We start from the raw sequence: 22,894 nt of genomic DNA on the forward strand, positions 1-22,894 counted from the left end.
CCAGTCTGACCGACACGTTTCTCCGCAGATCAGCTGCAGCCGGCTTACAGCGGAGTTGTGGGTTCTACTTAATAAAACAGTATCCTAGAGACGACACATCCAGCCCAGTGCAAACAAACACGCACTCGCAGCTGGCTCATCTTCCCGACAAATCGTAACTTTCCCATGGCCCCCGAGCCAGCAAATTCGCAAGAATCTGCAAATATTTCCAGCCTGCCTTAAGAGAATTCTTCAAAAAACGACAGAAAACAGGAAATGATTCAACTGGCTGAATAATACCATTGCTCTGGGCCTTCTAGACGGTCCCCAGACTTCCATGCGAGGGGGAGCACTTTGAACCTGCGCTCCTGGAGTAGAAAATATATTTTTTTTCTTATCAAAATGGATGTGTCTGCACCCCTCCCTCAAAACAAAACTTGAATAGCTCTTTTTAAATGGCTGCTTTAGACAGGGCTGTTATAAAACTGCGTCATGGCTGACCACCGAGGTTCCTGGATTCGGTAGAGAATGGCCCTGTTCGACAACCGCCTCAGTGCCCCACAAAATGCAGTTTGTAGTATTGGGGGACTTTCTTTCCAAAGGGTTCACTCCCCTTTCCCCTGCCCCCCCTGCCCCCCCCCGGAGCCCCAACAATACCCTTTCACACAATACAAGGAAACACGACCCAGGTTCTCTTTGGCCAGTGAGGAACCCTCGGGGCAAAGCAGCAGCTCGGTCCTGTTTTAGATAATCAGGCTCATGCAAACGGAAGTGAGGCACTTCAGGGTACAAGTTTGTATCCCAAAGGGTGGCTGGCTAGGGGAAAAGGACCCTGGAGCACTCCAGATGAGAGGAATGGGGCAAAAAGCATTTCAGCCAGTCTGCCAAAGCATATAGGCCACAAGTCAAAGAAAGAGTTGGACGCCCAGTAAGGGCAGTTTTTGGTGACAGGAACTGCTACCTGTTCGAAAATCTGCCCCTGCAGAACCTTGGGATGGAAAGAGTCAGTCAGACTGAGAGGTGAGTGGTTAAGACTCCACCCTTTTCACGAGGCCCGTCCTACTCACAACCTGGATGCTTGGCACAGAACGCGGCTCTGTTCCCATTAAGCATTAAAAGAAAAACCCCATCAGCACATTTTGCTGCTGAGTCAGTACCAAAAACATCTCCCGTTTAAATTAACGTGGAAGCTAGCTTGGCAATTAATTAATCCAGCGTCAGCCCTGGAGCAAAGAAAATCAATTTCCAGGAGTGCCAGAGACACCTTCGCAAAGGTTTAAAAACAAAGACCCTGTGAAAATACATACAAAAATCAAAGTTTTCCATGCCTGCAGACATTTCTTGTTCAGCATCCAAGGAGCAACTACTATTTGGTAGAGAGTAGCCAAGTCTTGCCAACCGCTGTGCTTAAATCAATAAATCATCCAAACACGGTACCTAGGAAACTTCCCAGTCTACAACTACAAGACATTGTGGATGTGGAGAGAGAAAAAAGTGTGGATTTGCTAGTTGGGAATAAACTCTGCCTTTAGGCTTTCTTCCAAGGATTTTCTTTTTTGGAGAATCTGGGGTTTCTGGAGAAACAAAGGCATCAAAACGGACAAGCAATTCTAATCAGAACTGTGCCAGAAAGTTCTAGAAAAGCCACTTCTTCTGAGATTGCAAAGGCCAGAGCAGACCAGGTGTTCGGGGGGAGCAGCAGCAGCAGCAGCAGAAGGCCCTTGCTTTCACCTCCTGCGTGTGAGCTCCCCAAGGCACCTGGTGGGCCACTGCGAGTAGCAGAGAGCTGGACTAGATGGACTCTGGTCTGATCCAGCAGGGCTCTTCCTTATGTTCTTATGTTCTGCACCCCCATCTTCAACTGTCACCTGTGAAGAGAAGCTGCAACTTGACAGAAGAGAGGACTAGTGCCTTTGCTGTCCCTGAGGCCAGAGAAGATGAACAGGGATCCCTCTCAATTCCAACTGGTGGCCACAATAAGTTAGGTCGTGGTAGCGCTAGATGGGGGGTCCACGATCTTTTTGAGCCTGCTAGCCCCTGACCCAGGACAGAGGACCCTATCGCAAAATGGCTGTTGTTATCACAAAATGGCTGCCGTTAGAGGCAGGGCCAACCACCCAACATCCGGGAGCGACATGATGTATAACTCTAATAGGACCTCTTCAATGACTTCAGGCAGAACCGTGTCTAACAGGATGCTTTTCAGTCTACGTAGCCACTCAGCCAAAACACCCAGCAAGCCCTGCCCTCATTCCAAAAGCAGGAGCCAGGGATGGGGTTGTCAGGTGCCCACGGGCATCGTGTTGGGGACCCCTGCTCTGGATGGTGGATGTCTCACTGGACGCCAAGCCCACCTAAAATGCCAACCCCTCCATCGGTCTCGCAGTGCCTGACATGTCGCTTTTGACGATAACAGCAGGCGACCTCAGGTGCCTTGGGGAGCTCACACGCGCTTAGAGCATTCTGCATCTTGCCACCGGAGTGAGACTGGACATCCCAACTGTGGGCGCTGAACTGCTAAGCCCCTGATTCTGATCCCTGTTTGGGGACAGGATGACGTGCTTGTAAATCCTTGGCTGAACGGTGGTGGCCTTTCGGAATGGATAACGTTGGACAGAGAGGCTTTCAACGCTCAGCCAAGACTCTGCGAAAACATCCAGCAGTGACCTTCTCTTTAGCATCTGACATCTCTTCTGCAACACCTCAACTCCGCAGGTACCCAACAGTCATTCGGGGCTGACCGCTTGGGTCCCATTCCCTGTCTGCTTGGAGCAAATGAGCATCACACCGGGTGACCACCCAAGGAAGCCTTGGACCACCTTCCTTTATGAGGAGAGGCTGCAGCATTTGGGACTCTTTAGTTTGGAGAGGAGATGTCTGAGGGAGGATATGATCGAAGTCTATAAAATTATGCATGGGGTGGAAAATGTTGACAGAGAGAAATTTTTCTCTTTCTCACAATACTAGAACCAGGGGGCATCCATTGAAAATGCTGGGGGGAAGAATTAGGACTAATAAAAGGAAACACTTCTTCACGCAACGTGTGATTGGTGTTTGGAATATGCTGCCACAGGAGGTGGTGATGGCCACTAACCTGGATAGCTTTAAAAGGGGCTTGGACAGATTTATGGAGGAGAAGTCAATCTCTGGCTACCTATCTTGTCCCTCCTTGATCTGAGATTACAAATGCCTGAGCAGACCAGGTGCTCAGGAGCAGCAGCAGCAGCAGGCCATTGCTTTCACCTCCTGCATGTGAGCTCCCAAAGGCACCTGGTGGGCCACTGCGAGTAGCAGAGAGCTGGACTAGATGGACTCTGGTCTGATCCAGCAGGCTCTTTCTTATGTTCTTATGTCCATTTTCAACCACTGAAATGACCCAAATGGCTAACAGTGAGCAGGCAGGCTAGAGGGAGCTCGACTGATCTTTGTGGATTCACATGCAAGTCTAGACTAGATCCATCCCAAACCAGGCATATTCTAACAAACAAGACAGTTGGCCCTCCTGCATCTGAAAGTCAAGAGATTCTGCATCACAAAACAGTCAAATCTCTTGCCTGAACAAACAGAACAAAGTGGAAGGAACTACAAATGATGTCCAAGTCTTCCCCCAACATTACCAAGACATCTTTCCACAGCGTCAAGGTCTAGAACCTTGTTTAAAAACAGAAAAATAGCTAAGATTCCCAGAGCACCAAATTCTGGTTTGGAAGCTGAATTCCACTCCTGGTTGGGTCCATATCCTCCTTTGGGAATCCTCAGAGCAGTTTACAAGAAGCTTCAGATTCAAGGTTGTGTCAGAGAAGATTGACCGTGGAATATGAGACCATCCAAAGAGCCCTGCTGGATCAGACCAATTGTCTTATCTGGTCTCACACAGTGGCCAACCACCTAGGAAACCCCACAGGTAGAGTTCACAGGCCCGAGCTCCAAGGTGTCTCGTATTCAGAGAGAGCCTGCTTTTGAACATGGCAGTTTCCTTCATTTTCAAAATATTGAGAACACTCGTCTCCTTTTAAAGATATCCAATCAGCTGGCCACCACCGCAGTTTGTTGCAGTGAGCGTCCACAGGCCTGGCCTAAGCAGGGGTCACTTGTAATAAAGACATTCTCTCAATGCATAGAAATTAGATCTGAACAATAACTTCTGTCTGCCAGCAAGAGGGTCGGGTTGCAGGTAACCCAAAACCTCCGTGCAATTTAAGAGGAAACCACAAGCAGTGTTCTAAATGATGGGGGAGAAAGCAGGCAGCTATACGAAACAGGGAGGGGAGGCCGGCTGGTCCCCAGGCCAAAACCCCAGAAAGGGGGCTGTCATTGCAAGCAATATTCGGGAACTCTAACAGGAAGCCGAATTATCCTTTCTAGAAGAATTCTTGCATTTATTAAAATGCATATCCCACCTCAAGTGGGAATGAATGGCCAGGTCCGCCCCATAAACTCCTTTGCCGAATCCCCAATGACTCTTCCCATGGGAACCCGATCCTGATGGCCTGGGGCCCGGGAGGGATTTCCCCCCACTTCTTTCCTCTTCTCAATGTTATGGTAAGGAAACCTCCCCCCCCCTCCCCAACGACAGCAACATTCAAGGCACCAGAAGCTGGAAATACAACTCCCCACAGTTGGTATTCCCAGCTAAGGAGTTACAAAGTTCTGTGGGTCAGCAGAGGAGAGAATCTATTCCCTTTCTCTGTCCACCCAGAAGGCAAAAATTGTCAATCCAACAGGCATCATTCAAACACAGCAACAGAATACAACTGCAGCTCTTGGCTGGGGGGGAGGCAGCACGGTTTGGCCCAATCTTGTCACATCTCAGAAGCTGAGCAGGGCTGGGACTTGGATGAGAGGCCACCAAGGACGGCTCTGCAGAGGCAGCCAGTGGGAAACCTGCTTCTCACATGTCTTGCAAGAGTTGCCGTAATGAAACTCAACAACACACGTGTACACAGAGGTCTTGGGGAGGCTGCAGTTTTGAGTTCTGCCACAAATATTATGTTATATTTATATTATATTAGTATTAGTTTTAATTTATTCCCTGTCTGTTTATGTTCATCTTGTACACCGCCCTAAGCCCTTCAGGGGAGGGTGGTAAATAAACAAACAAACCAATCAACCAATCAATCAGTCAATCAATCAATCAATCATGGGATCTAGTCCCCATGTTAGATGATGGAAATAGGATGACTACGGAACATGTGGTGTGGGGCGGGGGGGCAGCTCTCCCTTGCTGGAGGTCTTCCAACAGATGCTGTTGGACAACATCTGGGCTCCCGCTATGAGCATGGGGTTGCGCTCCAAATAGCCCTTTCCAACTCCATGGCTCCACGATCTATGAAATCAAAACATTACACCGGCATTCATTCAGTTACATGTTTGTTGTCCTGGACACAAACAGAGCTCCAGGGAGAGGCTGACAACGCCATGGTCACCTACCAATCGGCACTGTGCACAACCGACATTTATTGCAACCCCCCAAAAAAGGTTACCTTTGTTTTAAACCCAGGAGAGTGTTTCCTAATTAGCCTCACTTCTGTAAAATATATGTATATATGTTATATCTGTCTTAGTGGACGGGAACTTCAGATCTTGTGGGGCCAGACTGATTTGTCATCTCGACGCAAGGCGACACGACCGCAGATCTGCTTCCAGGGCTCTTCCTAAACAGAAGCGCACCAGAGCGGCCTTCCCTTCTCCCTCCCTCCCTCCCTCCCACCCACCCACCCACACTTGGCATAATAAAAATTCTTAAATGCTCTCTGGCGAGAAAAAAAGGGGGGGGAAGGAAGGGCAGATTGCCAGCAAATCACACAACATTAAATATGATGAGTCACGCTGCTCCTAAGCCAGAGAAGAGAGCAATCCAGCCGGCCATGCCTTGGCACGGACCATCACTCTGTGGCTCACCAAACAGCAAAAGGAATGGGAGGTGGGGGGGGGGGTTCCTCTGGAGGAGAGGCCCTTCTGCCCATGCCCATGCCAACGACAGGGGGCTCTGAGTTGAGGGGCAGGGTTTAGATGCAGAGTGCGCACACTGGGCAGCAGAATCAGGATGGACAAAGGAAAGATTTCTTTACACAAAGGGTTGTAAAACTCTGGAATTCGCTGCCAGAGGATGTAGAGACGGCCACAGGCGCAGTCGGATTGGAAAGGGGATTAAGGTTCATGGAGGAGAAGTCTATCAGTGACTACAAGCCGTGGGGACTAAAGGGAACCTCCACGCTCAGAGGCAGTCAACCTTTGAATCCCAGGGCCAAGTGGCAGCATCAGGGGAAAGCCTCGGCCTCCGTGCGCTGATGTTGGACCTCCAGAGGAACTGGTTGGCCAAATCATGGCTAAGAAGTCTCATTCAGGCTTGGTCTAGACTCCAGCCAACAGAGCTCAATATATCTCTCAACCTCCCTATATCGCCAAAGCTCCAAAATGCATTCTGAAACACGGCCCAGCTGGCACTTGCACATTTGCTTGGAGAGAAGTCCTTTTCAATTCAGCGAGAACCACTTCCACGCAAACGCTGGCTCCAAGGCAGCGCAAGAACCTTCCAGAAATACTTCTTCTCATGAACTTCCACATTCACAGGATTTCACAGAGCTCGGGGAGGGGATTAAGTAACAAAGGGGGGGAAATTCCCTCTCCTCCCGCCCCCACAAACAACTTGCGAGTAAAATTGTTGCGGCGGCCGCTGTTGCTAGTGCAAAGTTGGCTCCCTGCAAAGAGCTGCGATCATTGTTACTGTCCCGAACAAATGCCAGCAGACTGACGTTTGTTCAGAGCGGAGGGGAGCCGACTCCCCACTCGGTGCCAGAGAGATTCAGAACAGCCCCCATTAAAAGTCTTGGCGGCTCTGCAGAGAAGAAAACCCAGTTCACGGTTGCGCTGGGGAACTTCCTACACCAGAGATTCCCAAACTCAGAAGGGCCACAAAAGGGAGCTTATGTCAGTGGTTCAGGCCTTCACTGGGAAGAAATCCTTTACCCTATGAGGCACAGATATCAACCTACCCTACTGTGGAAGGTCACTGTGTGAGTGTGTGGGATAGTTAAAGCCAACAAGACCCTGAGAATCATTCGGTTGGATTCCACAAATCCATTCCACTAACCGTGGTGCTTCCCTCCGGTCCAAAGAGCAGAACAGATCTGCAAGATCCAGGACTTGACAAGAAAGCACCCTCTTGGGTACAATGGATCTACAAGATCTGTTCCAAGGGGTTCTGGGCTCAAACAGCCCTGAACACAGCAAGAACACATTGCTTTTCTTAGCCATTGACTTGCAAAACTATAAGGAAACAGCCGTGAACTACTCTAGAACGATGCCGATGCCTCTTAGTGATTGTGTGAAAGGACATACCCAGGAGACGTCTGTATACTGATGCCCCACCATCACTAAATGGTTGCCCTCACAGATCCACACCACCGACAGTTGTGCTTGAAGTCCTTGTGCCGGGCGAAGTCCCACTGGATGTAGAACCAACCCGTTTTATAAATATGATCACAGGTGCCGCTTTTTCCGTGTTCTGCCTCCTGCCTTTTGAACAAACTGATGGACTACATAAAATAAACCCACCCTGATTTGCAAATATTTAGTTCCTGCCTCCGCCCGTCCAGCGGAAACATGAAGCTGCATCTGCATTTCTTGCAGGCAAAAGTCACTTGTAAGAGACGGGACTCGGGGCAACATCTGTACCAGACAGGATTCGACAATGCAGCAGCTCCCAGTCTCTTACTTGCCAGTTTTAAAACTGCTAAAAGTGATCAAAATAAATAACAGTAAGGCGGAAGCCCACCAAAAATATTGCACCTCGCAGTATATTGAATGTGCAATCGTGTTGCTCAACAAGTTCAGGTTGTCTTGATGCAAAATCTGCCCCCTACACAAAGTTTAATACCTGCCCTAGATTCACAGCATCTCTTCGTGGCTCCCCACTCCCCCAAAGAAGTGTCAAACTTTATCCCTTCTTGCATCCCTTTCCACTTGGGAGCAGAGTCACTTGTTGGCCTACATTTTCCGTACCACCAAAATAAGTGTCACCAGCTTTTCCAAGCTCACCCACCCAGCCATCACTCTCTCCCTTATTCAGAACAAGGTGAGAGGGGGAACAAATTATACGACGCGGCCAGTCAGAAAAACAGGGAGGGGGCTTTAGAAGGATCACAAACCTGCCGTCCACTGGATTCTCTGCAACGTTTTGACCTGTTGAAAATGTAACCCTGGTTGAGAAGAGTATTCCTTTCTGTACTAGAACTGCAGGCACCAGCTTAGTAGAGGCAGGCCTCCGCTGCTCTATCTGCCAGGGCTCAGATTCAAGACCTGCCATAACTTCTAGGTGGGATATCACCCACAGGCCAATACATCACAAGGCTGCAGGCCACTGCTCAAGACACACAAAAGCCTCCAGCAAGTGAGCCAAGCCGCACCTGACCAGCAGAAACACAATCAGTTGCTTCATGACGTCCATGCCCTTGGGGCAGATGGGTAAACGAAGTGGAGAAGGGCTGTTTCACTCAAGGGGCCAGCACAAAGGAGTCCTTGATTCCAGATTTTCCCTTTTTTAAACAATGCAACCGTGAGCCCTCCGTCAAACGACACGGAACAGATGATTAAATGGAGGCAGTTCGTGATGCCCCTGTGAGCCTCCAAATAATTCATCCACTTTTGGGGGTGTACACTGAGCCCAAAGCGCTCCGTTGATTGTCCAGTTAAGAGTCGTCTTCTGAGTTCAATGCACCGTCTTTTTCTGATATGTGTACAAACAGCAACACAGATCATATTTTGCCTGTGTTTTAAAACGCTGCCCTTTTAGACAAGGGGTGCGGAAGTGCTGAAAACCGCTAAGCGGTCTTGCAACACGACACCAAAGGAAATCAAAGTTGTGTTTAAGTCCAATGCTTTGGCTCGCTTGGGAACAGAAACCTGCCAGATGCAGGTAAGGACTCTGCAAACGAAAAAGCAGCACAAGATTCACAAAGAGGGTTCGAATCAGGAGTTTTTCAGGCTTTTAAAACCTCTGTGGAGTGTTGAGGCACGGGGCGATGAAGTTCCCTCCCCTCACCGTCCCGATCCATTGTGGGCCGCGTGAGCCTGTGACAGCCTGCAAAATGCATGTTTGCTCATGCAGACCCAGGGAACCACGGTTCTGTGCAACTGGCGCCCCTCGAGGACTGAGAGACCCCTGGGTCCAAAGCCTCATTCTGCGATGGGGCTCTCTGAATGACCTTGGATCAGCCTCACTCTCTCAGCCCAGCCCAACTGCAAGGAACGGGGCTTCTGGGAGTCAGGATTCCACACCAACCTCGGCCTCAGAGCACAGGCTGGGAAAGAAGCCAGCGCCCCAAGACGGTTATCTGCAAGGAACACAGCTCCTCTCCACGGTTTATCTCGGAGCGTTCCCAGGACAGCAAGTTCTGAAGCAGCTGACCCAGAAGGCAACGTTCCCGGCACCGCCGCCTCTGCTGATATCTCCTAGAGCAAGAACGACCTTACAAAGAGGGCACAAAGTATTTTCAGGATGGTCAACGGGCAAGGGAAGAGGGACTAGCTGGGCAGAGGCCAGGAGAAAGCCCAAGCTACCCGCTGTCTGCTGGCAGCCTGGAGAGAGAGCAGCTCCCAGGGCGTCAACACGAAATCCAGGAAGGAGGAAACACCCTTCTAGTGTTGACATTCCCGATTTAACAACTAGTACCCATGCTGGGTTCAGTAAGCAGAAAGCCAGATGTTCCCCAGAGGTTAATTCATTTCTTTAGAACAGGGATTTGCAACCTGTGGCTCCCCAGATGTTCATGGACTACAATTCCCATCAGCCCCTGCCAGCATGGCCAATTGGAACATTTTAGAACATTTTAATGTCACGTCGCCACCCAATCAAGGTCCACCAGGCGGCGAACGTACAAGCATTGGTTGTGGTGGGTTTTCCAGGCTGCGTGGCCGTGGTCTGGTAGATCTTGCTCCAAACAGTTTGCCTGCATCTGTGGCTGGCATCTTCAGAGGTGTATCACAGAGGGAAGTCTGTTGCACACTGTGTCCAGTGAGAAGTGTGTAACAGACTTCCCCCTGTCATACACCTCTGAAGATGGCAGCCACGGATGCAGGCAAAACGTTAGGAACAAGATCCACCAGACCACGGCCACGCAGCCTGGAAAACCCACCACAACCAGTTGAATCCGGCCGTGAAAGCCTTCAACAATACATACAAACACTGCATGATTTCAGTAATTAAAAATACAGTTGAAATAATAAAATAATTCAATTAAGCACACCAACTCTAAAACAAGGCCTAGTAACTGTTATTTATGGGGGGTGTGCCAAGCAAAACAAAACAAAAGTCTTCATTCACTGGTGAAAGAAACCGACAGAGGGAGAAAGGCAAATCTCCCTGGGGAAACAGTTCTGGGGCCATGACCAAGAAGGCCTTTTCTTGGGTTATCACCTGGCCTGCAGAAATGAGAAGGAGTTCCTAAATAATGAAAACTATGCATGGAAAAAGGTTTGGAGAGTACTGTGACGGCCAGTAAAAGATTTAAAATAGACTGTAGTTCCCAAGCTTTGAACAGCACTGTGATGCTCAGAAACACTTTCCCTTCTAGTCATCAAGCATATGAGAGAAAGGGAAAGGACCAAATCTGGGGAAAGAGTGATATGGGAGTTTCCATTTTTGTACCTGGAGAAGGTAGACAACTAACTCAAGCAGGAAAGGGAACACCGTTGTCCAAGTCAGCAAGCAAACACACCTGTCTTTCAAACGTGGTCACCTTTGCCGTGTTGATCTCAGCCTCCAGGGTAAATATTATTATTAATAATAAACAAGGTGTTTGCTGTCCACCAAACAGGCAGGTGGCCCCAGCATCTGCTTCAGCAGGTGTCTGTGTATAAAGTCATGACGCCTTTTCATCTTTGCAGACATCTGCTAAGAAAAAGGGGAAACATAGAAAATCATATCTTCAGGGCCTTTTTCCCAAGATGGTAGAACTTCCAAAATCACGGGAGTCTTTCTGGTCGTCTACATGTTCCCTTCGAAGCTGAACGCAGACAAGGGAACTCCCAGAAGGACACAGGGAGACGGTTCTGCCTCAGGGTAGAGGGCTTTTGCCTGCAGAAGGTTCCAGGTTCAGCCACCTACAACTGCAAAGGTCTCAGGGAACAGGTCTTGGAAAAGGCACCTGGATGAACCAGCAGGCTGAGCTGAAGAAGGCAGAGTCCTGTGACTGGCGTCTGAGAGAACAGGCACAAGAAGAGCCCTGTATTACCAGGGCGAGGGGCTTTGGCTAATCAGAAGTCTGTGGTCTACGCAGGAAGGGTGTTCAGGGCAGGCCCCAATTCAGCCATTCCCACCCAGTTTATCAACACGCAGCAGCGGATGGAGAAGAGAGGGCAGCAGGGCGCTGATAAGTAGAGCAGCTCCTCGGGTATTTCCGCCATCCCTCAACTTGAGGTCTTTCCGTCTGGGATTCAATCCACACCGTCTCTCCAGTCTGTTCTCAGCAGCGTCGAACGCCACGTGCAGATCCTCCTCTCAAACTGCAGGCTTTTAAAAAAGAAATGTGCATAATATCCATTTGCTCTTTTATGAGCCAGTAAACAACACTGGGGAGTGCAGATGGAAAAGGGCACTGGGAAAGGGAACACTGAGGCATCGCCAGGGGGCCGGTGGGATTGATTCAGGTTTGGCAAGGACAGAAAGGGAGGAAACGGGAAGACAGTTCTGCGACTTTGCACTGGGAGCATCACCTTGCAAAACCACCAGCACTGGGCCGTGGGCGGGAAGGGAGTGGACACGGAACAGACCGCAACCGTTACAGGTGCAGTTTTGTGGCTGCGGCACACAGTTCTCCTGATAAAGGACCACCTCTGGCTCAAAGCACATCAGGGGTTGGGTGGGGGGAGGAATTGGCATGACGCTGTCTTTATACCTTCGAGAGAATCTCAATCAGTTGAGTCAGATGATTCCTCAGAGGGAAACACCATCTCAAGAAGCTCCCCCCACAGGAGACGGGGGGGGGGGGGGTCTCCTTGGTCTTGCGTTTCAGGATAACCCAGGCCTGCTCTTTGTGGGGATGGATGCTGGGAAGAAATCTAATCCATTTTGATGCTGGACAAACAGAGGAGAAAAGAACATGCCCCAGAAGTGGTTTCTTTCCATTCACTCTGAAAACAGCCACTGCAGTCTAAAATTTCTCCTCTTGGCCCATGCTCCACAAGCAAAGGTGTGAGAAAAGAAGTCGCTTTGTTTCGAAAAGGTCTTTTTCTTTGGGGGATTTTTTTAAAAGGAAAGAGGATAAAAGTCTGCCAGCGGACTCATCCGAAGATCTAGGGCTCAAAGTCCAAGTTAGGCCGGAAGGAAACCTTCACCCAGAAATTAAAAACCTAAGTAACCACAAAAAGTGCCATGGGTAGGTAACATTGGAACATCTGATGCCCCAAAGGTGAGTTATTCACTGGAGTGGGTTGAGGCTGTGGCCACCTGAAACTCCAAACAGCTGGTCCAGCAGACCAACCTTTTGCAAGACTTGATTTAAATAGGTTCCTGGCCAAAAGATCCTCTTGCTTGGGATTTGGCACTCGCAGAGTATTTTGTTTAAACTGGGCTGGTCTCCCTCTTGTCCTTAAATCCGTCTTCAAAGGGGCAATCGTCCACCGCTTTTAGCTGCCAAGAGGATCAGGATAGTGGTTGTTCTGTTTCTTTTCCTCAGTTCACAGAGAGAGCTGTGGGGGGTGGGGGGGTGAGGGTTGGTAGCGTACGTCCCCAGCTCACGACCAGGAATCAGGTCGTATTTAGCACATTCTTCTTCTCCTGAATTACAACCAGCTATGAGATTATTAAGCCAAGCAGGAGAGACGCAGCTGTGGCCATTTCAACCTAAGAGACTCGGATGTTTCTTCTGAACAACTGTTTTCCACCAGGAAGAGGAAATCGTACATGATAATGCATGCCACATGTGAGCCACATGTGAGCGGACATGTGTGTTTTCACCGAACTGGACTCAACGTCAGTCGACGTAGGAGGTCTGTTCTGAAAGAAGGTCATGCGCAAACATCTCTGGTGTGTGGCTGAGAAGGAAAGGGATGCCTCACTTCCGTTTTGGGGGCACGCTGTCCTGACGTCCACTTGGCCTTCCTGAGTTTAACCTCCAAACAGACATTTCCTACCCAGATGGCCTGTTTCGCCCTCTGCTCCACTGTCTCACCAGGCATCCCCGTGCATTGAGGAGTAAATACATCCAAATGTTTTCAAAATGTCCTCCTGGCAAACAAGCGGCGCTTTGCTCATTATTAACAGGAAACAGGGAGAAGAAAAGGGCCGTCAAGGGAGGGAGCCGCAAGTCTGAAGAGAACTCGTTTGGTCGCTTTAGGTGGAGAGCAGGACAGAGAAAAGAAGGACGAGGGAAAGCGCGCCAGATCAGCAGAGGACAAAAGCAAGCAGAAATTTCCACACTGGGATCTTGCCTGCCCAAGGATATCCTCGGAAGGCACCCTCCCAAAGGAAATGTGCATATGTATGACTTCCTCTCGCACACTAGCGAGCATCTCGGCACATCTGGTTAGCCACACTGTGGTGTCGGGACTAGACGGACCACTGCTCTGACCAGCTAGCCTCTTCTGATGTCCTGTCGTATCCCGTTTCAAATGTCCCATTGGAAACACGTCCGGACCCCTTCCTCACTTGGGCTGTGAGGTTCGGCGGGACGCAGCCCTCCTCTGGCTCCAGCGTGATCTGAGGCAGACTCTTCCAGAGCGGCACAATTGCCAGCACCACGACATACTTGGTTTTCCAGCGGTGCTATTCGTCAGAGGCCGTGGAGAGCTTGGCAGCTTTTAAGCTGGCATTCATCACTCTAATGGGTAATTCCAGATTACAGCCAGAGCCTTCCAGCCGGCCCACAAACCCCAGCCTTCGCTTTCCATACCATCCATTTTCGTCATCTTCGGCCAGAGGTAAAAAGAAAATAGGGCCAGCTTCTCCAGTGGCGTAGTGGTTAAGAGCAGGTGCATTCTAATCTGGAGGAACCGGGTTTGATTCCCCGCTCTGCCGCCTGAGCTGTGGGGGCTTATCTGGGGAATTCAGATTAGCCTGGGCACTCCCACACATGCCAGCTGCGTGACCTTGGGCTAGTCACAGCTCTACGGAGCTCGCTCAGCCCCACCTACCTCACAGGGTGTTTGTTGTGAGGGGGGAAGGGCAAGGAGTTTGTCAGCCCCTTTGAGTAAGCCCCTTTGAGTCTCCTTTGAGAAGGGGGGGGATATAAATCCAAACTCCTCCTCCTCCTGGTCTCTTTGGGAAGCAAACACAAGATACCTTGACATCACAAGAAAGAGGCCAATCTCTCTGCAGAAGCAAGACCGGTGTGTGTGTGTGTGTGTGTGTTGTATTTCCAGGGAACACAGCACAGAGTTTTTAAAAAATTAAAATGTGTTAACTTCAATTTCACTAACAAATGTTCATTTCAGGCATTAACCTTTGCCAAGAAAAAAAAGAAAGGTTGCCAGGTGACAAATATAAAGATGTTTATGAAGGGGGAGCCCCCTTTTCCCTTCAGGTCATTCATATACCATGGTGGTCTGGAACAAACCTACCACAAACCACAAACCACACAGCCCGGAAAACCCACCAGAACCACTACCACAAACCCACCAAAATAGGGGTGTTCAACAATCCTGGTGACCACACAGGCTTGCGGCAAGGATTACAATAAAACATGTGCACCAAACTCTGAACATTCAAGAGCGTTAAATAAATATATTTAACCGGATACGGCATTATTATTAACATTATTTATGAAAATAATGGAAGTAGCAATCACAGCGTTCCATCTGGGGTGTGTACGTGTGTGTTTTAAATGGTTGCTGTTTTCATTTTCTGTGTATCTGGCAGTTTGTAAAACACAGCCTCGTTTCCAGAAGGAAAAACAGAGTCCAAATACAATTAGTAAGACAGATTCCTGCCACCACACAAGCTTGCAAGAGTGCTCACTTCCGCCAACTGGTTTGGGAGAGCCGAATGAAGCTTCCACCACAAGCAAATTACTTGAAGCCGAGGGCTCGCCCTGACCGCCTTCAAATTGATCCTGGATGCCGTCGTGTTTGGGCCTGCAGGACTGCAGTACATTAACGCTCCCGCCCAGGCTCAGTACAAAAGGAATCTCGCTTGCCATCCCGGTGAACTGATGCCACTTTTGGTAAATTAAACATGGCGGAAGGTCTGACTTACTTCTCCAACCCCACTCCCGATAAAAGCATTCCAAGAGCAAGATGAAACAGCCAAGAACAATATCCCAGCTTGGTGCAGAGCTATGGTGAACTCACAAAAGTACGTGTGTGCTTTTGCGCCGTTTTGGTTTGCCTAGTAACAGATTTTATGTGGACTGTGCTTCTTTTGTGGAGCAGCAGTGGCGCAGTGGTTAAGAGCAGGCGCACTCTAATCTGGAGGAACCGGGTTTGATTCCCCGCTCTGCCACTTGAGCTGTGGAGGCTTATCTGGGGAACTAAATTAGCTTGTGCACTCCCACACATGCCAGCTGGGTGACCTTGGGCTAGTCACAGTTCTTCGGAGCTCTCTCAGCCCCACCCACCTCACAGGGTGTTTGTTGTGAGCGGGGAAGGGCAAGGAGATTGTCAGCCCCTTTGAGTCTCCTCACAGGAGAGACAGGGAGGAAATAAATCCAACTTTTATTTTCCATTTTTATTCTGGAGCAGCATGGCTGCACAAGGATCTTGTTAGCCTCCTACAGCCAGAGCACAAACCATCCATGTACTAAAAGGTCCAAACAACTGAGACAAGATTCTCTCTCTCTCTCTGCCCATCCAGCTTCAACAAGCCCTGGAGCTAAATAAAACAGGGAGGTGACAGCCATGTTTGGTGACCTGAGATCCTGGAAAGAAGGGCGGGATGAAATTATGCAGATATTTTAAACGTTCTGAAAAATTCATCGGCCGAGCTGTTCCTCTTCAGATCGCTGGATGAGAACTCTTCAAGTACATGAATCTTGACAACCCCCCCCCCCCACATCTGCGCTCACAGATTCATTTCCTTCCATCCTGGACTCTCCCCCCCCCCCACAAGCCCCATCCCCAATTCCAGAATAAACAATCCCCTCCAGCCTGAAGCAGTGTGAGCAAGAGTACGTAAACACAGCTGCTTACACCGGGGAGGAATCACTAGCAGGCCAGGCCCAGAAAGCCACTTGGCTCTGGGGAAGCCGAAGGAGACCTGAAATGCACAGTGGAAGATGTGGAAGAGAGGAAATCACACGGCTCTTGTTCTTCAGAAAGTCCCCTGAGACACCACTGGTCAATCTGGCGCATTTATTAAGCCAAGAGCCTTTGTAGTTCTCTCCACACAAAAGAAGAGTATCAGTATACAAGAATTCTGGTTTGACTGCCCTCTTCTATAAACCAATGTGAATGGGAAGGGACAATGCTAAGGAAAAGGCACTTTGCACATGCTCCAAGTAACCACCTTCATCATCAACCCACATACTTTGAAACATGGTCCAGCACTGAACACAGATTTGAGGCCAAATCCTAGTTCAATTTCACTCTGGGTTCTCTGTCCCCACGCCTCACAATTCCTAAAAAATCTGACCCAAAGGGAACCGTCTTTCCCAACTCTCTTAACTACTTGGTAGACTATTTGGTAGAATCAGAAAAGCACTCTGAACATTCTCAGAGGTGCCTCCTTTGCCCCCTTCATTTGCTGTAGAGCTGATACCAGTTCTTGAGTAACTGACATAAACTTTTGTGCAATTGACATAACTTTTTCCAAGCCTTGTCATTTCAGCTGAGCACAAACTTTGTTTTTTTAAACGTTTGCTTTTCTTAGGTAAACGCCAAGTTACTAATAGCAAAACATCCTGAAAAGACCAGACAAGACCCACAAGTTTTCAAACAAGAAATTGTTTACATGTTTGCAATGAATAATAAAGTCATTGCAATGGAATATTCAATGCTTCCAGAAATTTAACTACTGAAAAGCACAGTTTACGATCGCACATTTCCCCCCTAAAGTTTAAAAATAGTTTTCTGTTTTTCCACTAGTTTTCCACTGAGTATATAGGACTGCTTTCCTTTTAAAAATCAAATATGTTATCAGTATGAGTGCAGAGTTTTTCACATTTGTTATCTTTACGAGTTGCAGCCAACCCAAGGTCCAGGCCTTGCCTTTGACTTTCTAACTCCTTCTCCAAGGCACAGGGCCGTCAATCAAACACCGGTTGGCCCATCAGAGGGGATTCCTGAGAGCTCCTTTACTGGAAATCCCTCAAATCCCTACCTAGAGGAGCTCGGGTGTTCTTAAACGACCCCGTAAAATCCAGGTTCTTCTGAGAGCCTTAAATCCCACCCCAAAAGCTTTCCCTTTGAATGCAGGTCTGTTTATCAGACAGATTGCAAGCGGTCAGATGGAAAAGATTAAGGAGGCAAGGCCCCGGTGGACAAGTTTGTACCTTGTAAACCAAGATCCCACACGGAGTCCTGGGTCTCGCCAACCGGTCCCTAATTGGCTTAACACCACTGAGCTTTCTTACCACTCAGCAAAACAGTTCAAAAATCTCTGGCTTAGCAATTAATTCCCCTAAGGAAGGAAGCTAAGGGTTTAGAAACAGAGAGGCCATTGGGGAGAAAAGAGTTGTACGTTGGGGAGGGGGGCAACACAGCAGGGTCACGGACGAGGGTTTCACAGCCTCGAGCCACTCCCCAATGGGCTATGCACCCAAGACAACCTAAATAATCATATTTAATAAATGAAATGCTTCAAGATAAAACTCTGAGCAGGAAGGAGGGGATTTAAAAAAATTTTAAATTCATTTATCCCCTGTCTTGGACCTAAAACAGCTCACACCATTCTCCTCTCCTCCATTTTATCTCCACAACATCTCTGTGAGGTAGGTTAGGATGGGAGTGTTTGACTGGCCCAAAGTAACTCAGTGGGAATTCCAACCTGGGTCCCCAGATACTAGTCCACTACATTACAATCGCTCTCTATACTCGGTAGGGTAACGCTTTGGACCAGCTGTCTGACAGAAATAAGGGTTCAGCAACTCTTGCGGGTTTTTTCCAGATAGCTCATGGACTCATAAATCCGAGTCAGTCCCTGCCAGCATGGCCAATTGGCCATGTTGGCAGGGGCTGATGGGAATTGTAGTCCATGAACATCTGGAGAGCCGCAAGTTGCAGACCCCTGGCTCTAGTGACATGATTTAAATGCTTACTTCTGTTTTCTCTCTCCAAAGACCTGATCCTCGCCTACAGACGCATCCCCAGAGTCTCTGGCCAAAACAGCACCCACCCGTTCTCCTCCTGGGACCCTGGGGTTCCTTTGGTCCAGAAACCCGGGGCGCTGTGGTGTCCCAGGAACAAAAGTGAGCCCTGCCCAGCCTGTCCTGATTCTAATCTTCTTCCTGCCTTCCGTCCTTTTCCACTTGTTTTGTGTTTCACTAAAAATACAGCCACAGAGGAAATTTCGGCCATGGGGCGGATACCTTCCTTCCCAGGAGGGACTTCCTGAAAACTCCCGAGTCAAAAACAAACCAAGCAGGAAGGTGAAGAGTTTGTGGGGAGGGAGGGTGCCTTGAGATAATGTGTGAGGCGCGCAGGAGAACGCTTTGATCCCGTGCACGCTTCTGCAGGGAATTGGAAGGTACTGGAAGTCATGTTATTTGTTAGCTGGTGTGGCTTTAGATCTAGGCGGTCTCTGAAGACCTTGCGAATGCACAGAGCTGTCTTTGGCCAGACCTCTCACTTGCCTCAGCTCTCCAGGGTTTGGGGCACAGCGGGACCTTTCCCAGCCCCTGAGAGAGCAGGGATTAAATCCAAGATGCTCTACCACTGAGCAAACTCTCACAGAACACACTAGTCTTTATCATGTGGAACCTGCTTTTTTAAATAACAAGTTTCTAGTCCTCATTACTGTGAAGGTAAGCATGAAATCACGTATATAATGCCTCATGAACGTTCAAAAGAACTTTCCTGGGTCAGGGATGGGGCTCCAGCATCTCCTCCGTCGGCCTTCCCCCCAATGACTAGCCAACCCAGAAATAAGTAAAATGACAGGCAAATATTCTGGATCTGCAAGATTTGTGCCGGTTGTGGAAACAAGGTTCTACTGGCGCAGAATTTCAGGTTGTTTTCCAGCCCAAAGTACACACAGCCCTGATGAGAACCAGATGCCCTTCCATTCACAAATGCACGAGGAGCCTCCCATAGCAAAGATCGCAAGCAGGACTAATTAGTTCTGGGAACTGAAAATCCTGTCCCCTCTTCAATAAAAGCGTTTCCAAGGGCTGTAATCTAAGCTTCCTAAAGCTGACCTGCCCGCGACCTGCTCGGGGATGATTTCTGTCCCGGGGTGGAACCAGCAGCAGCACTTCCAGCTAGAGCGGAAATAAATCAGCACGGGAGGGGAGGAGCGATGACTGACATTCGAAGTCCTAATTTTACCCAGCAGAGCTTCTGCAAACTGTCATTCAGGATGTTTCCTGTTCAAAGACACGTTTCTCATGTAACCACCTGCCCTTCGTTGGAATGGAGGTAAAGTAAATTGGTCCACAACAGTCCCAGCCTCTTGTATTTGACCAAGAGGTAGCTTTGCCAACTCCTGGAGGGGAAATTGCTGAGGATTTTGGGTGTAAAGGTGGGATTTGAGGAAGGAAGAGACCTCAGTGCGGAATAATACCACAGAGCCTGCCCTCCCAAGCTACCAGGGGAAATAATCTCTGCAGATTGGACATCAGTTAAAAGCATAGGAACATGGAGCTGGAAGGTACCCCAAGGGTCATCCAGTCCAACCCCCTACACAACACAGGAAGTTCGCAGCTACCTCTGGCCACTCCTCCAGTGAGGGCAAAAACCTCCAGCATCCCTGGCGGATCTGACTGGAGGAAAATGTCCTCCTGACTCCAAAGTCACTCCAGCTGTAACTCTAGAAGATCCTCATCTTCCACCTAAGGGTGGGCAACCCTACAGAACTTCTCGGCTCTTCTGAACTACTGACTTAAGCCCAGCTTGACCGCCATTATTATTATTATTATTATTATTATTATTATTTATTCAATTTCTATACCGCCCGATCCCCAAAGGGCTCCTTGTAAACCAAGATCCCACACGGATGCTTCTTCCGTTCTTCCTAAGGAGCCTCTAACTTTATGTGGGCGCAGAGAATCACTTCCTGCTAAAAGACTCTGCGAGGGCTACCCACACCCAAGGTTCCTGACCAGGAAACCAGAATGGGACAGCCCGTATCGGTCTGACCGGTAGCCACGCCCCCGGCCTCCCCAACCTGAGGAAGCCAAATCAAAGGAATGCACCGAGAGACAGGCGGTGGCTTCACGGCAGGGACGGGAAACAAACAAGTATCTTTCAAGACATCCGTGCAAATCCACATGACTCAAATTAAATCAGGTGAGCAGTTTTGTTCAGAGAGAGCCAGAGAGAGAGAGAAGGAATGTATGCGCTGGCACAAACTTGGGTGCCTTTAAAGAGCACTCTGACCTCATTTCATCCTAGGTAACCAAAGACCAGTTCATTAACAATCCCACCCACCCCCACCCCCCTAGTGCCGGGCTATCCCACAGCAAAACAGCCTTCTTGCCAAACAAGATGCAACACTTTTCCCCCAAGACACCCGTGCATTCACACTGAACGCCACTGGTGCGGCAGCCAGCAAAGTTCAGCTCCACACTCAGCCCAGTTACCGCTTTCAGGTTTGCCCAGAACTGAGTGCCCTCAAGTGGACACAGCTCGTCCACACACGATCCAGCCCAGTCATAAAAGTGGCACTTTTAGCCCTGGTTGAATCTGAGGCATGCCCTGGCCCAGACGGCCCAGACTGGCCTCATCTTGTCAGTTCCCAGTTGACCCTGGTTAGTACATGGATAAGAAACCAGTAGAGAGCCATGTGGCATAGTGGTTAAGTGCTTGCACTGCCACTCACACGGTCAGGAGTTCGAGCCCCCTGTGGGTCAGATATCCTGGCAGCTGGCTCATGGTCAACTCAATCATCCATCCATTCCTTGGTCGGTAAATGAGTACCTAGCACATAGCTAGGGGGTAAAGAATAGCCGGGGAAAGCAATGGCAAACTACCCCACAAAAACGGCTTGCCTATAAAATCACTGCTCGCAGTGGTACCCCAGGGTCGGACACGACTGAAGGGGAAACTTTACCTTTTACTTTAAGAAACCAGCAAGGAAGTCCCACACAGGGGCAGGCAGTGGCAAACAGCTCCTGTGAGTCCCTTGCCTTGAAAACCCAAGTTGGCTATGACTTGATAACAAAAAAATAAAAAAATTGAGGCATGCCACTAGAGAGGAGTGAAGATAAGTCGCCTGCCCTCAAGGTGGCCAAGGAAGTCCCCAGTGGCTCAGCCAACTCCGAGACCAATCCCGGCATCGAAATGGCCATCTTGGGATGCGCCCCAACCCAGCGCTCTCGATGCCCCCGTGATGGCCTCACCTTCTTCCCACTCTCCGAACTCAGACTATGCTTGTGCCTCTTCAGATGCCGGCTGCTCAGCTCCGCCTGGGGCTTCCAAACGTCTCCGTTGTCGCTGGTCAGCGATTTGACGGGCGACGTGTCGACGTTGGCTGGGATACCCATGTGCACCATCTCCTCGGTGCAGGTCAGTCGCAGGCTCCGGAGGCAGTCATCCGCCTCTTTGTCCACCACCAGCAAACGGGTCTCGGCTTCGACGGCTTTGATCCGCTGCACCACCTGGCACGGGGCGGGGAGGGGCGAAGGAAGAGGAAAGAACGGGTGAGTCTTCCTGGAAAGGTCCAAATGCTGCCACCAAACAAGCTATTGAATACCAACAAGGTATTAGGTGCTGTACAAAGGACAGAAGTCTCACAGTCATCCTTCAGTCAAAGGTGAGAGCTGCAGACCTACCTGGCCTGCCGAAAAACAGACCCCCCCCCCCCCCCCGGCCCTAATAGGGCGATAGACTCACTACAGATGCTAATATCCTGCCCCCGAGCATTTCCTCCCTGCTCTCATCAAGTTGACTACAGCATCCATTGTATCTCTGCAACCTGAGTTCCTTCTTGGTCACAACCTTCCCACCTTCTGATCGGGATATAAGGACTCAGATAGTTCCGTTCCAACTCATAAGAACATAAGAAAGAGCCAGCTGGATCAGACCAGAGTCCATCTAGTCCAGCTCTCTGCTACTCACAGAGGCCCACCAGGTGCCTTTGGGAGATCACAGGCAGGAGGTGAAATCAATGGCCTTTTGCGGCTGCTGCTGCTCCTGAGCACCTGGTCTCCTAAGGCATTTGCAATCTCAGATCAAGGAGGATCAAGATTGGTAGCCATAGATCAACTTCTCCATAAATCTGTCCAAGCCCTTTTTAAAGCTATCCAGGTTAGTGGCCATCACCACCTCCTGTGGCAGCATATTCCAAACACCAATCACACGTTGCGTGAAGTAGCGTTTCCTTTTATTAGTCCTAATTCTTCCCCCCCAGCATTTTCAATGGATGCCCCCTGGTTCTAGTATTGTTGAAGGGAGGTTTCAGTGCTTAAGCTGAGTAACTTCTCTTAGGAGCGCACCGTTTGCCTCTCGACAGCTCATGCCACAAAATCCTTGAGTCTCCAGTGCTGCTGGACACAAATCTACCTGTCCTACTGCTGACAAACGTGGCTGCCCTCTGAAATTAACTTGCAAAGTTTGTCGCTGACACGAGTGCCACAAAGACAGAAATGTGGATTGCTGCAGAAACTTTTGTGGCCCTCAGGATGCACTGGCAGGGCCCCCGGGTCCAACTTCCGCAGTCCAAGAAGCCCCCAGGTGGCTAAAGCACGGGCTCCCTCTGGCCAGCAGGGCTGAGAAGGGTTGGAGCACAATGGCTGGAATCTACTGGGCAACACTTCACATCTGGCCTTGCTTTAATTTCACTGTGTTCTCTGTCTGCCTCGTGCCCTGGTTCACTGGGGACATG

At 49.5% G+C, this 22,894-nt stretch overlaps 1 protein-coding gene across 4 annotated transcripts in view; it reads right to left on the bottom strand.

Moving 5' to 3' along the window:
* SLC9A3R2 (SLC9A3 regulator 2) overlaps positions 1-22,894 on the bottom strand; it is a 44,694-nt gene that overhangs the window by 16,208 nt on the left and 5,592 nt on the right. For 3 of the 4 annotated variants that reach the window (XM_048494877.1, XM_048494876.1, XM_048494875.1), the window contains exon 2: positions 21,411-21,668. In XM_048494877.1, coding sequence (XP_048350834.1) covers positions 21,411-21,668 — 258 coding nt within the window. Of the gene's footprint in view, positions 1-8,133; positions 8,174-8,216; positions 8,303-21,410; positions 21,669-22,894 lie in introns of those variants that run through there. The other variant, XM_048494878.1, reaches the window with a different exon arrangement.

Source organism: Sphaerodactylus townsendi, linkage group LG04 (assembly GCF_021028975.2).
Source record: "Sphaerodactylus townsendi isolate TG3544 linkage group LG04, MPM_Stown_v2.3, whole genome shotgun sequence".
Classification (NCBI taxonomy): Eukaryota; Metazoa; Chordata; class Lepidosauria; order Squamata; family Sphaerodactylidae; genus Sphaerodactylus; species Sphaerodactylus townsendi.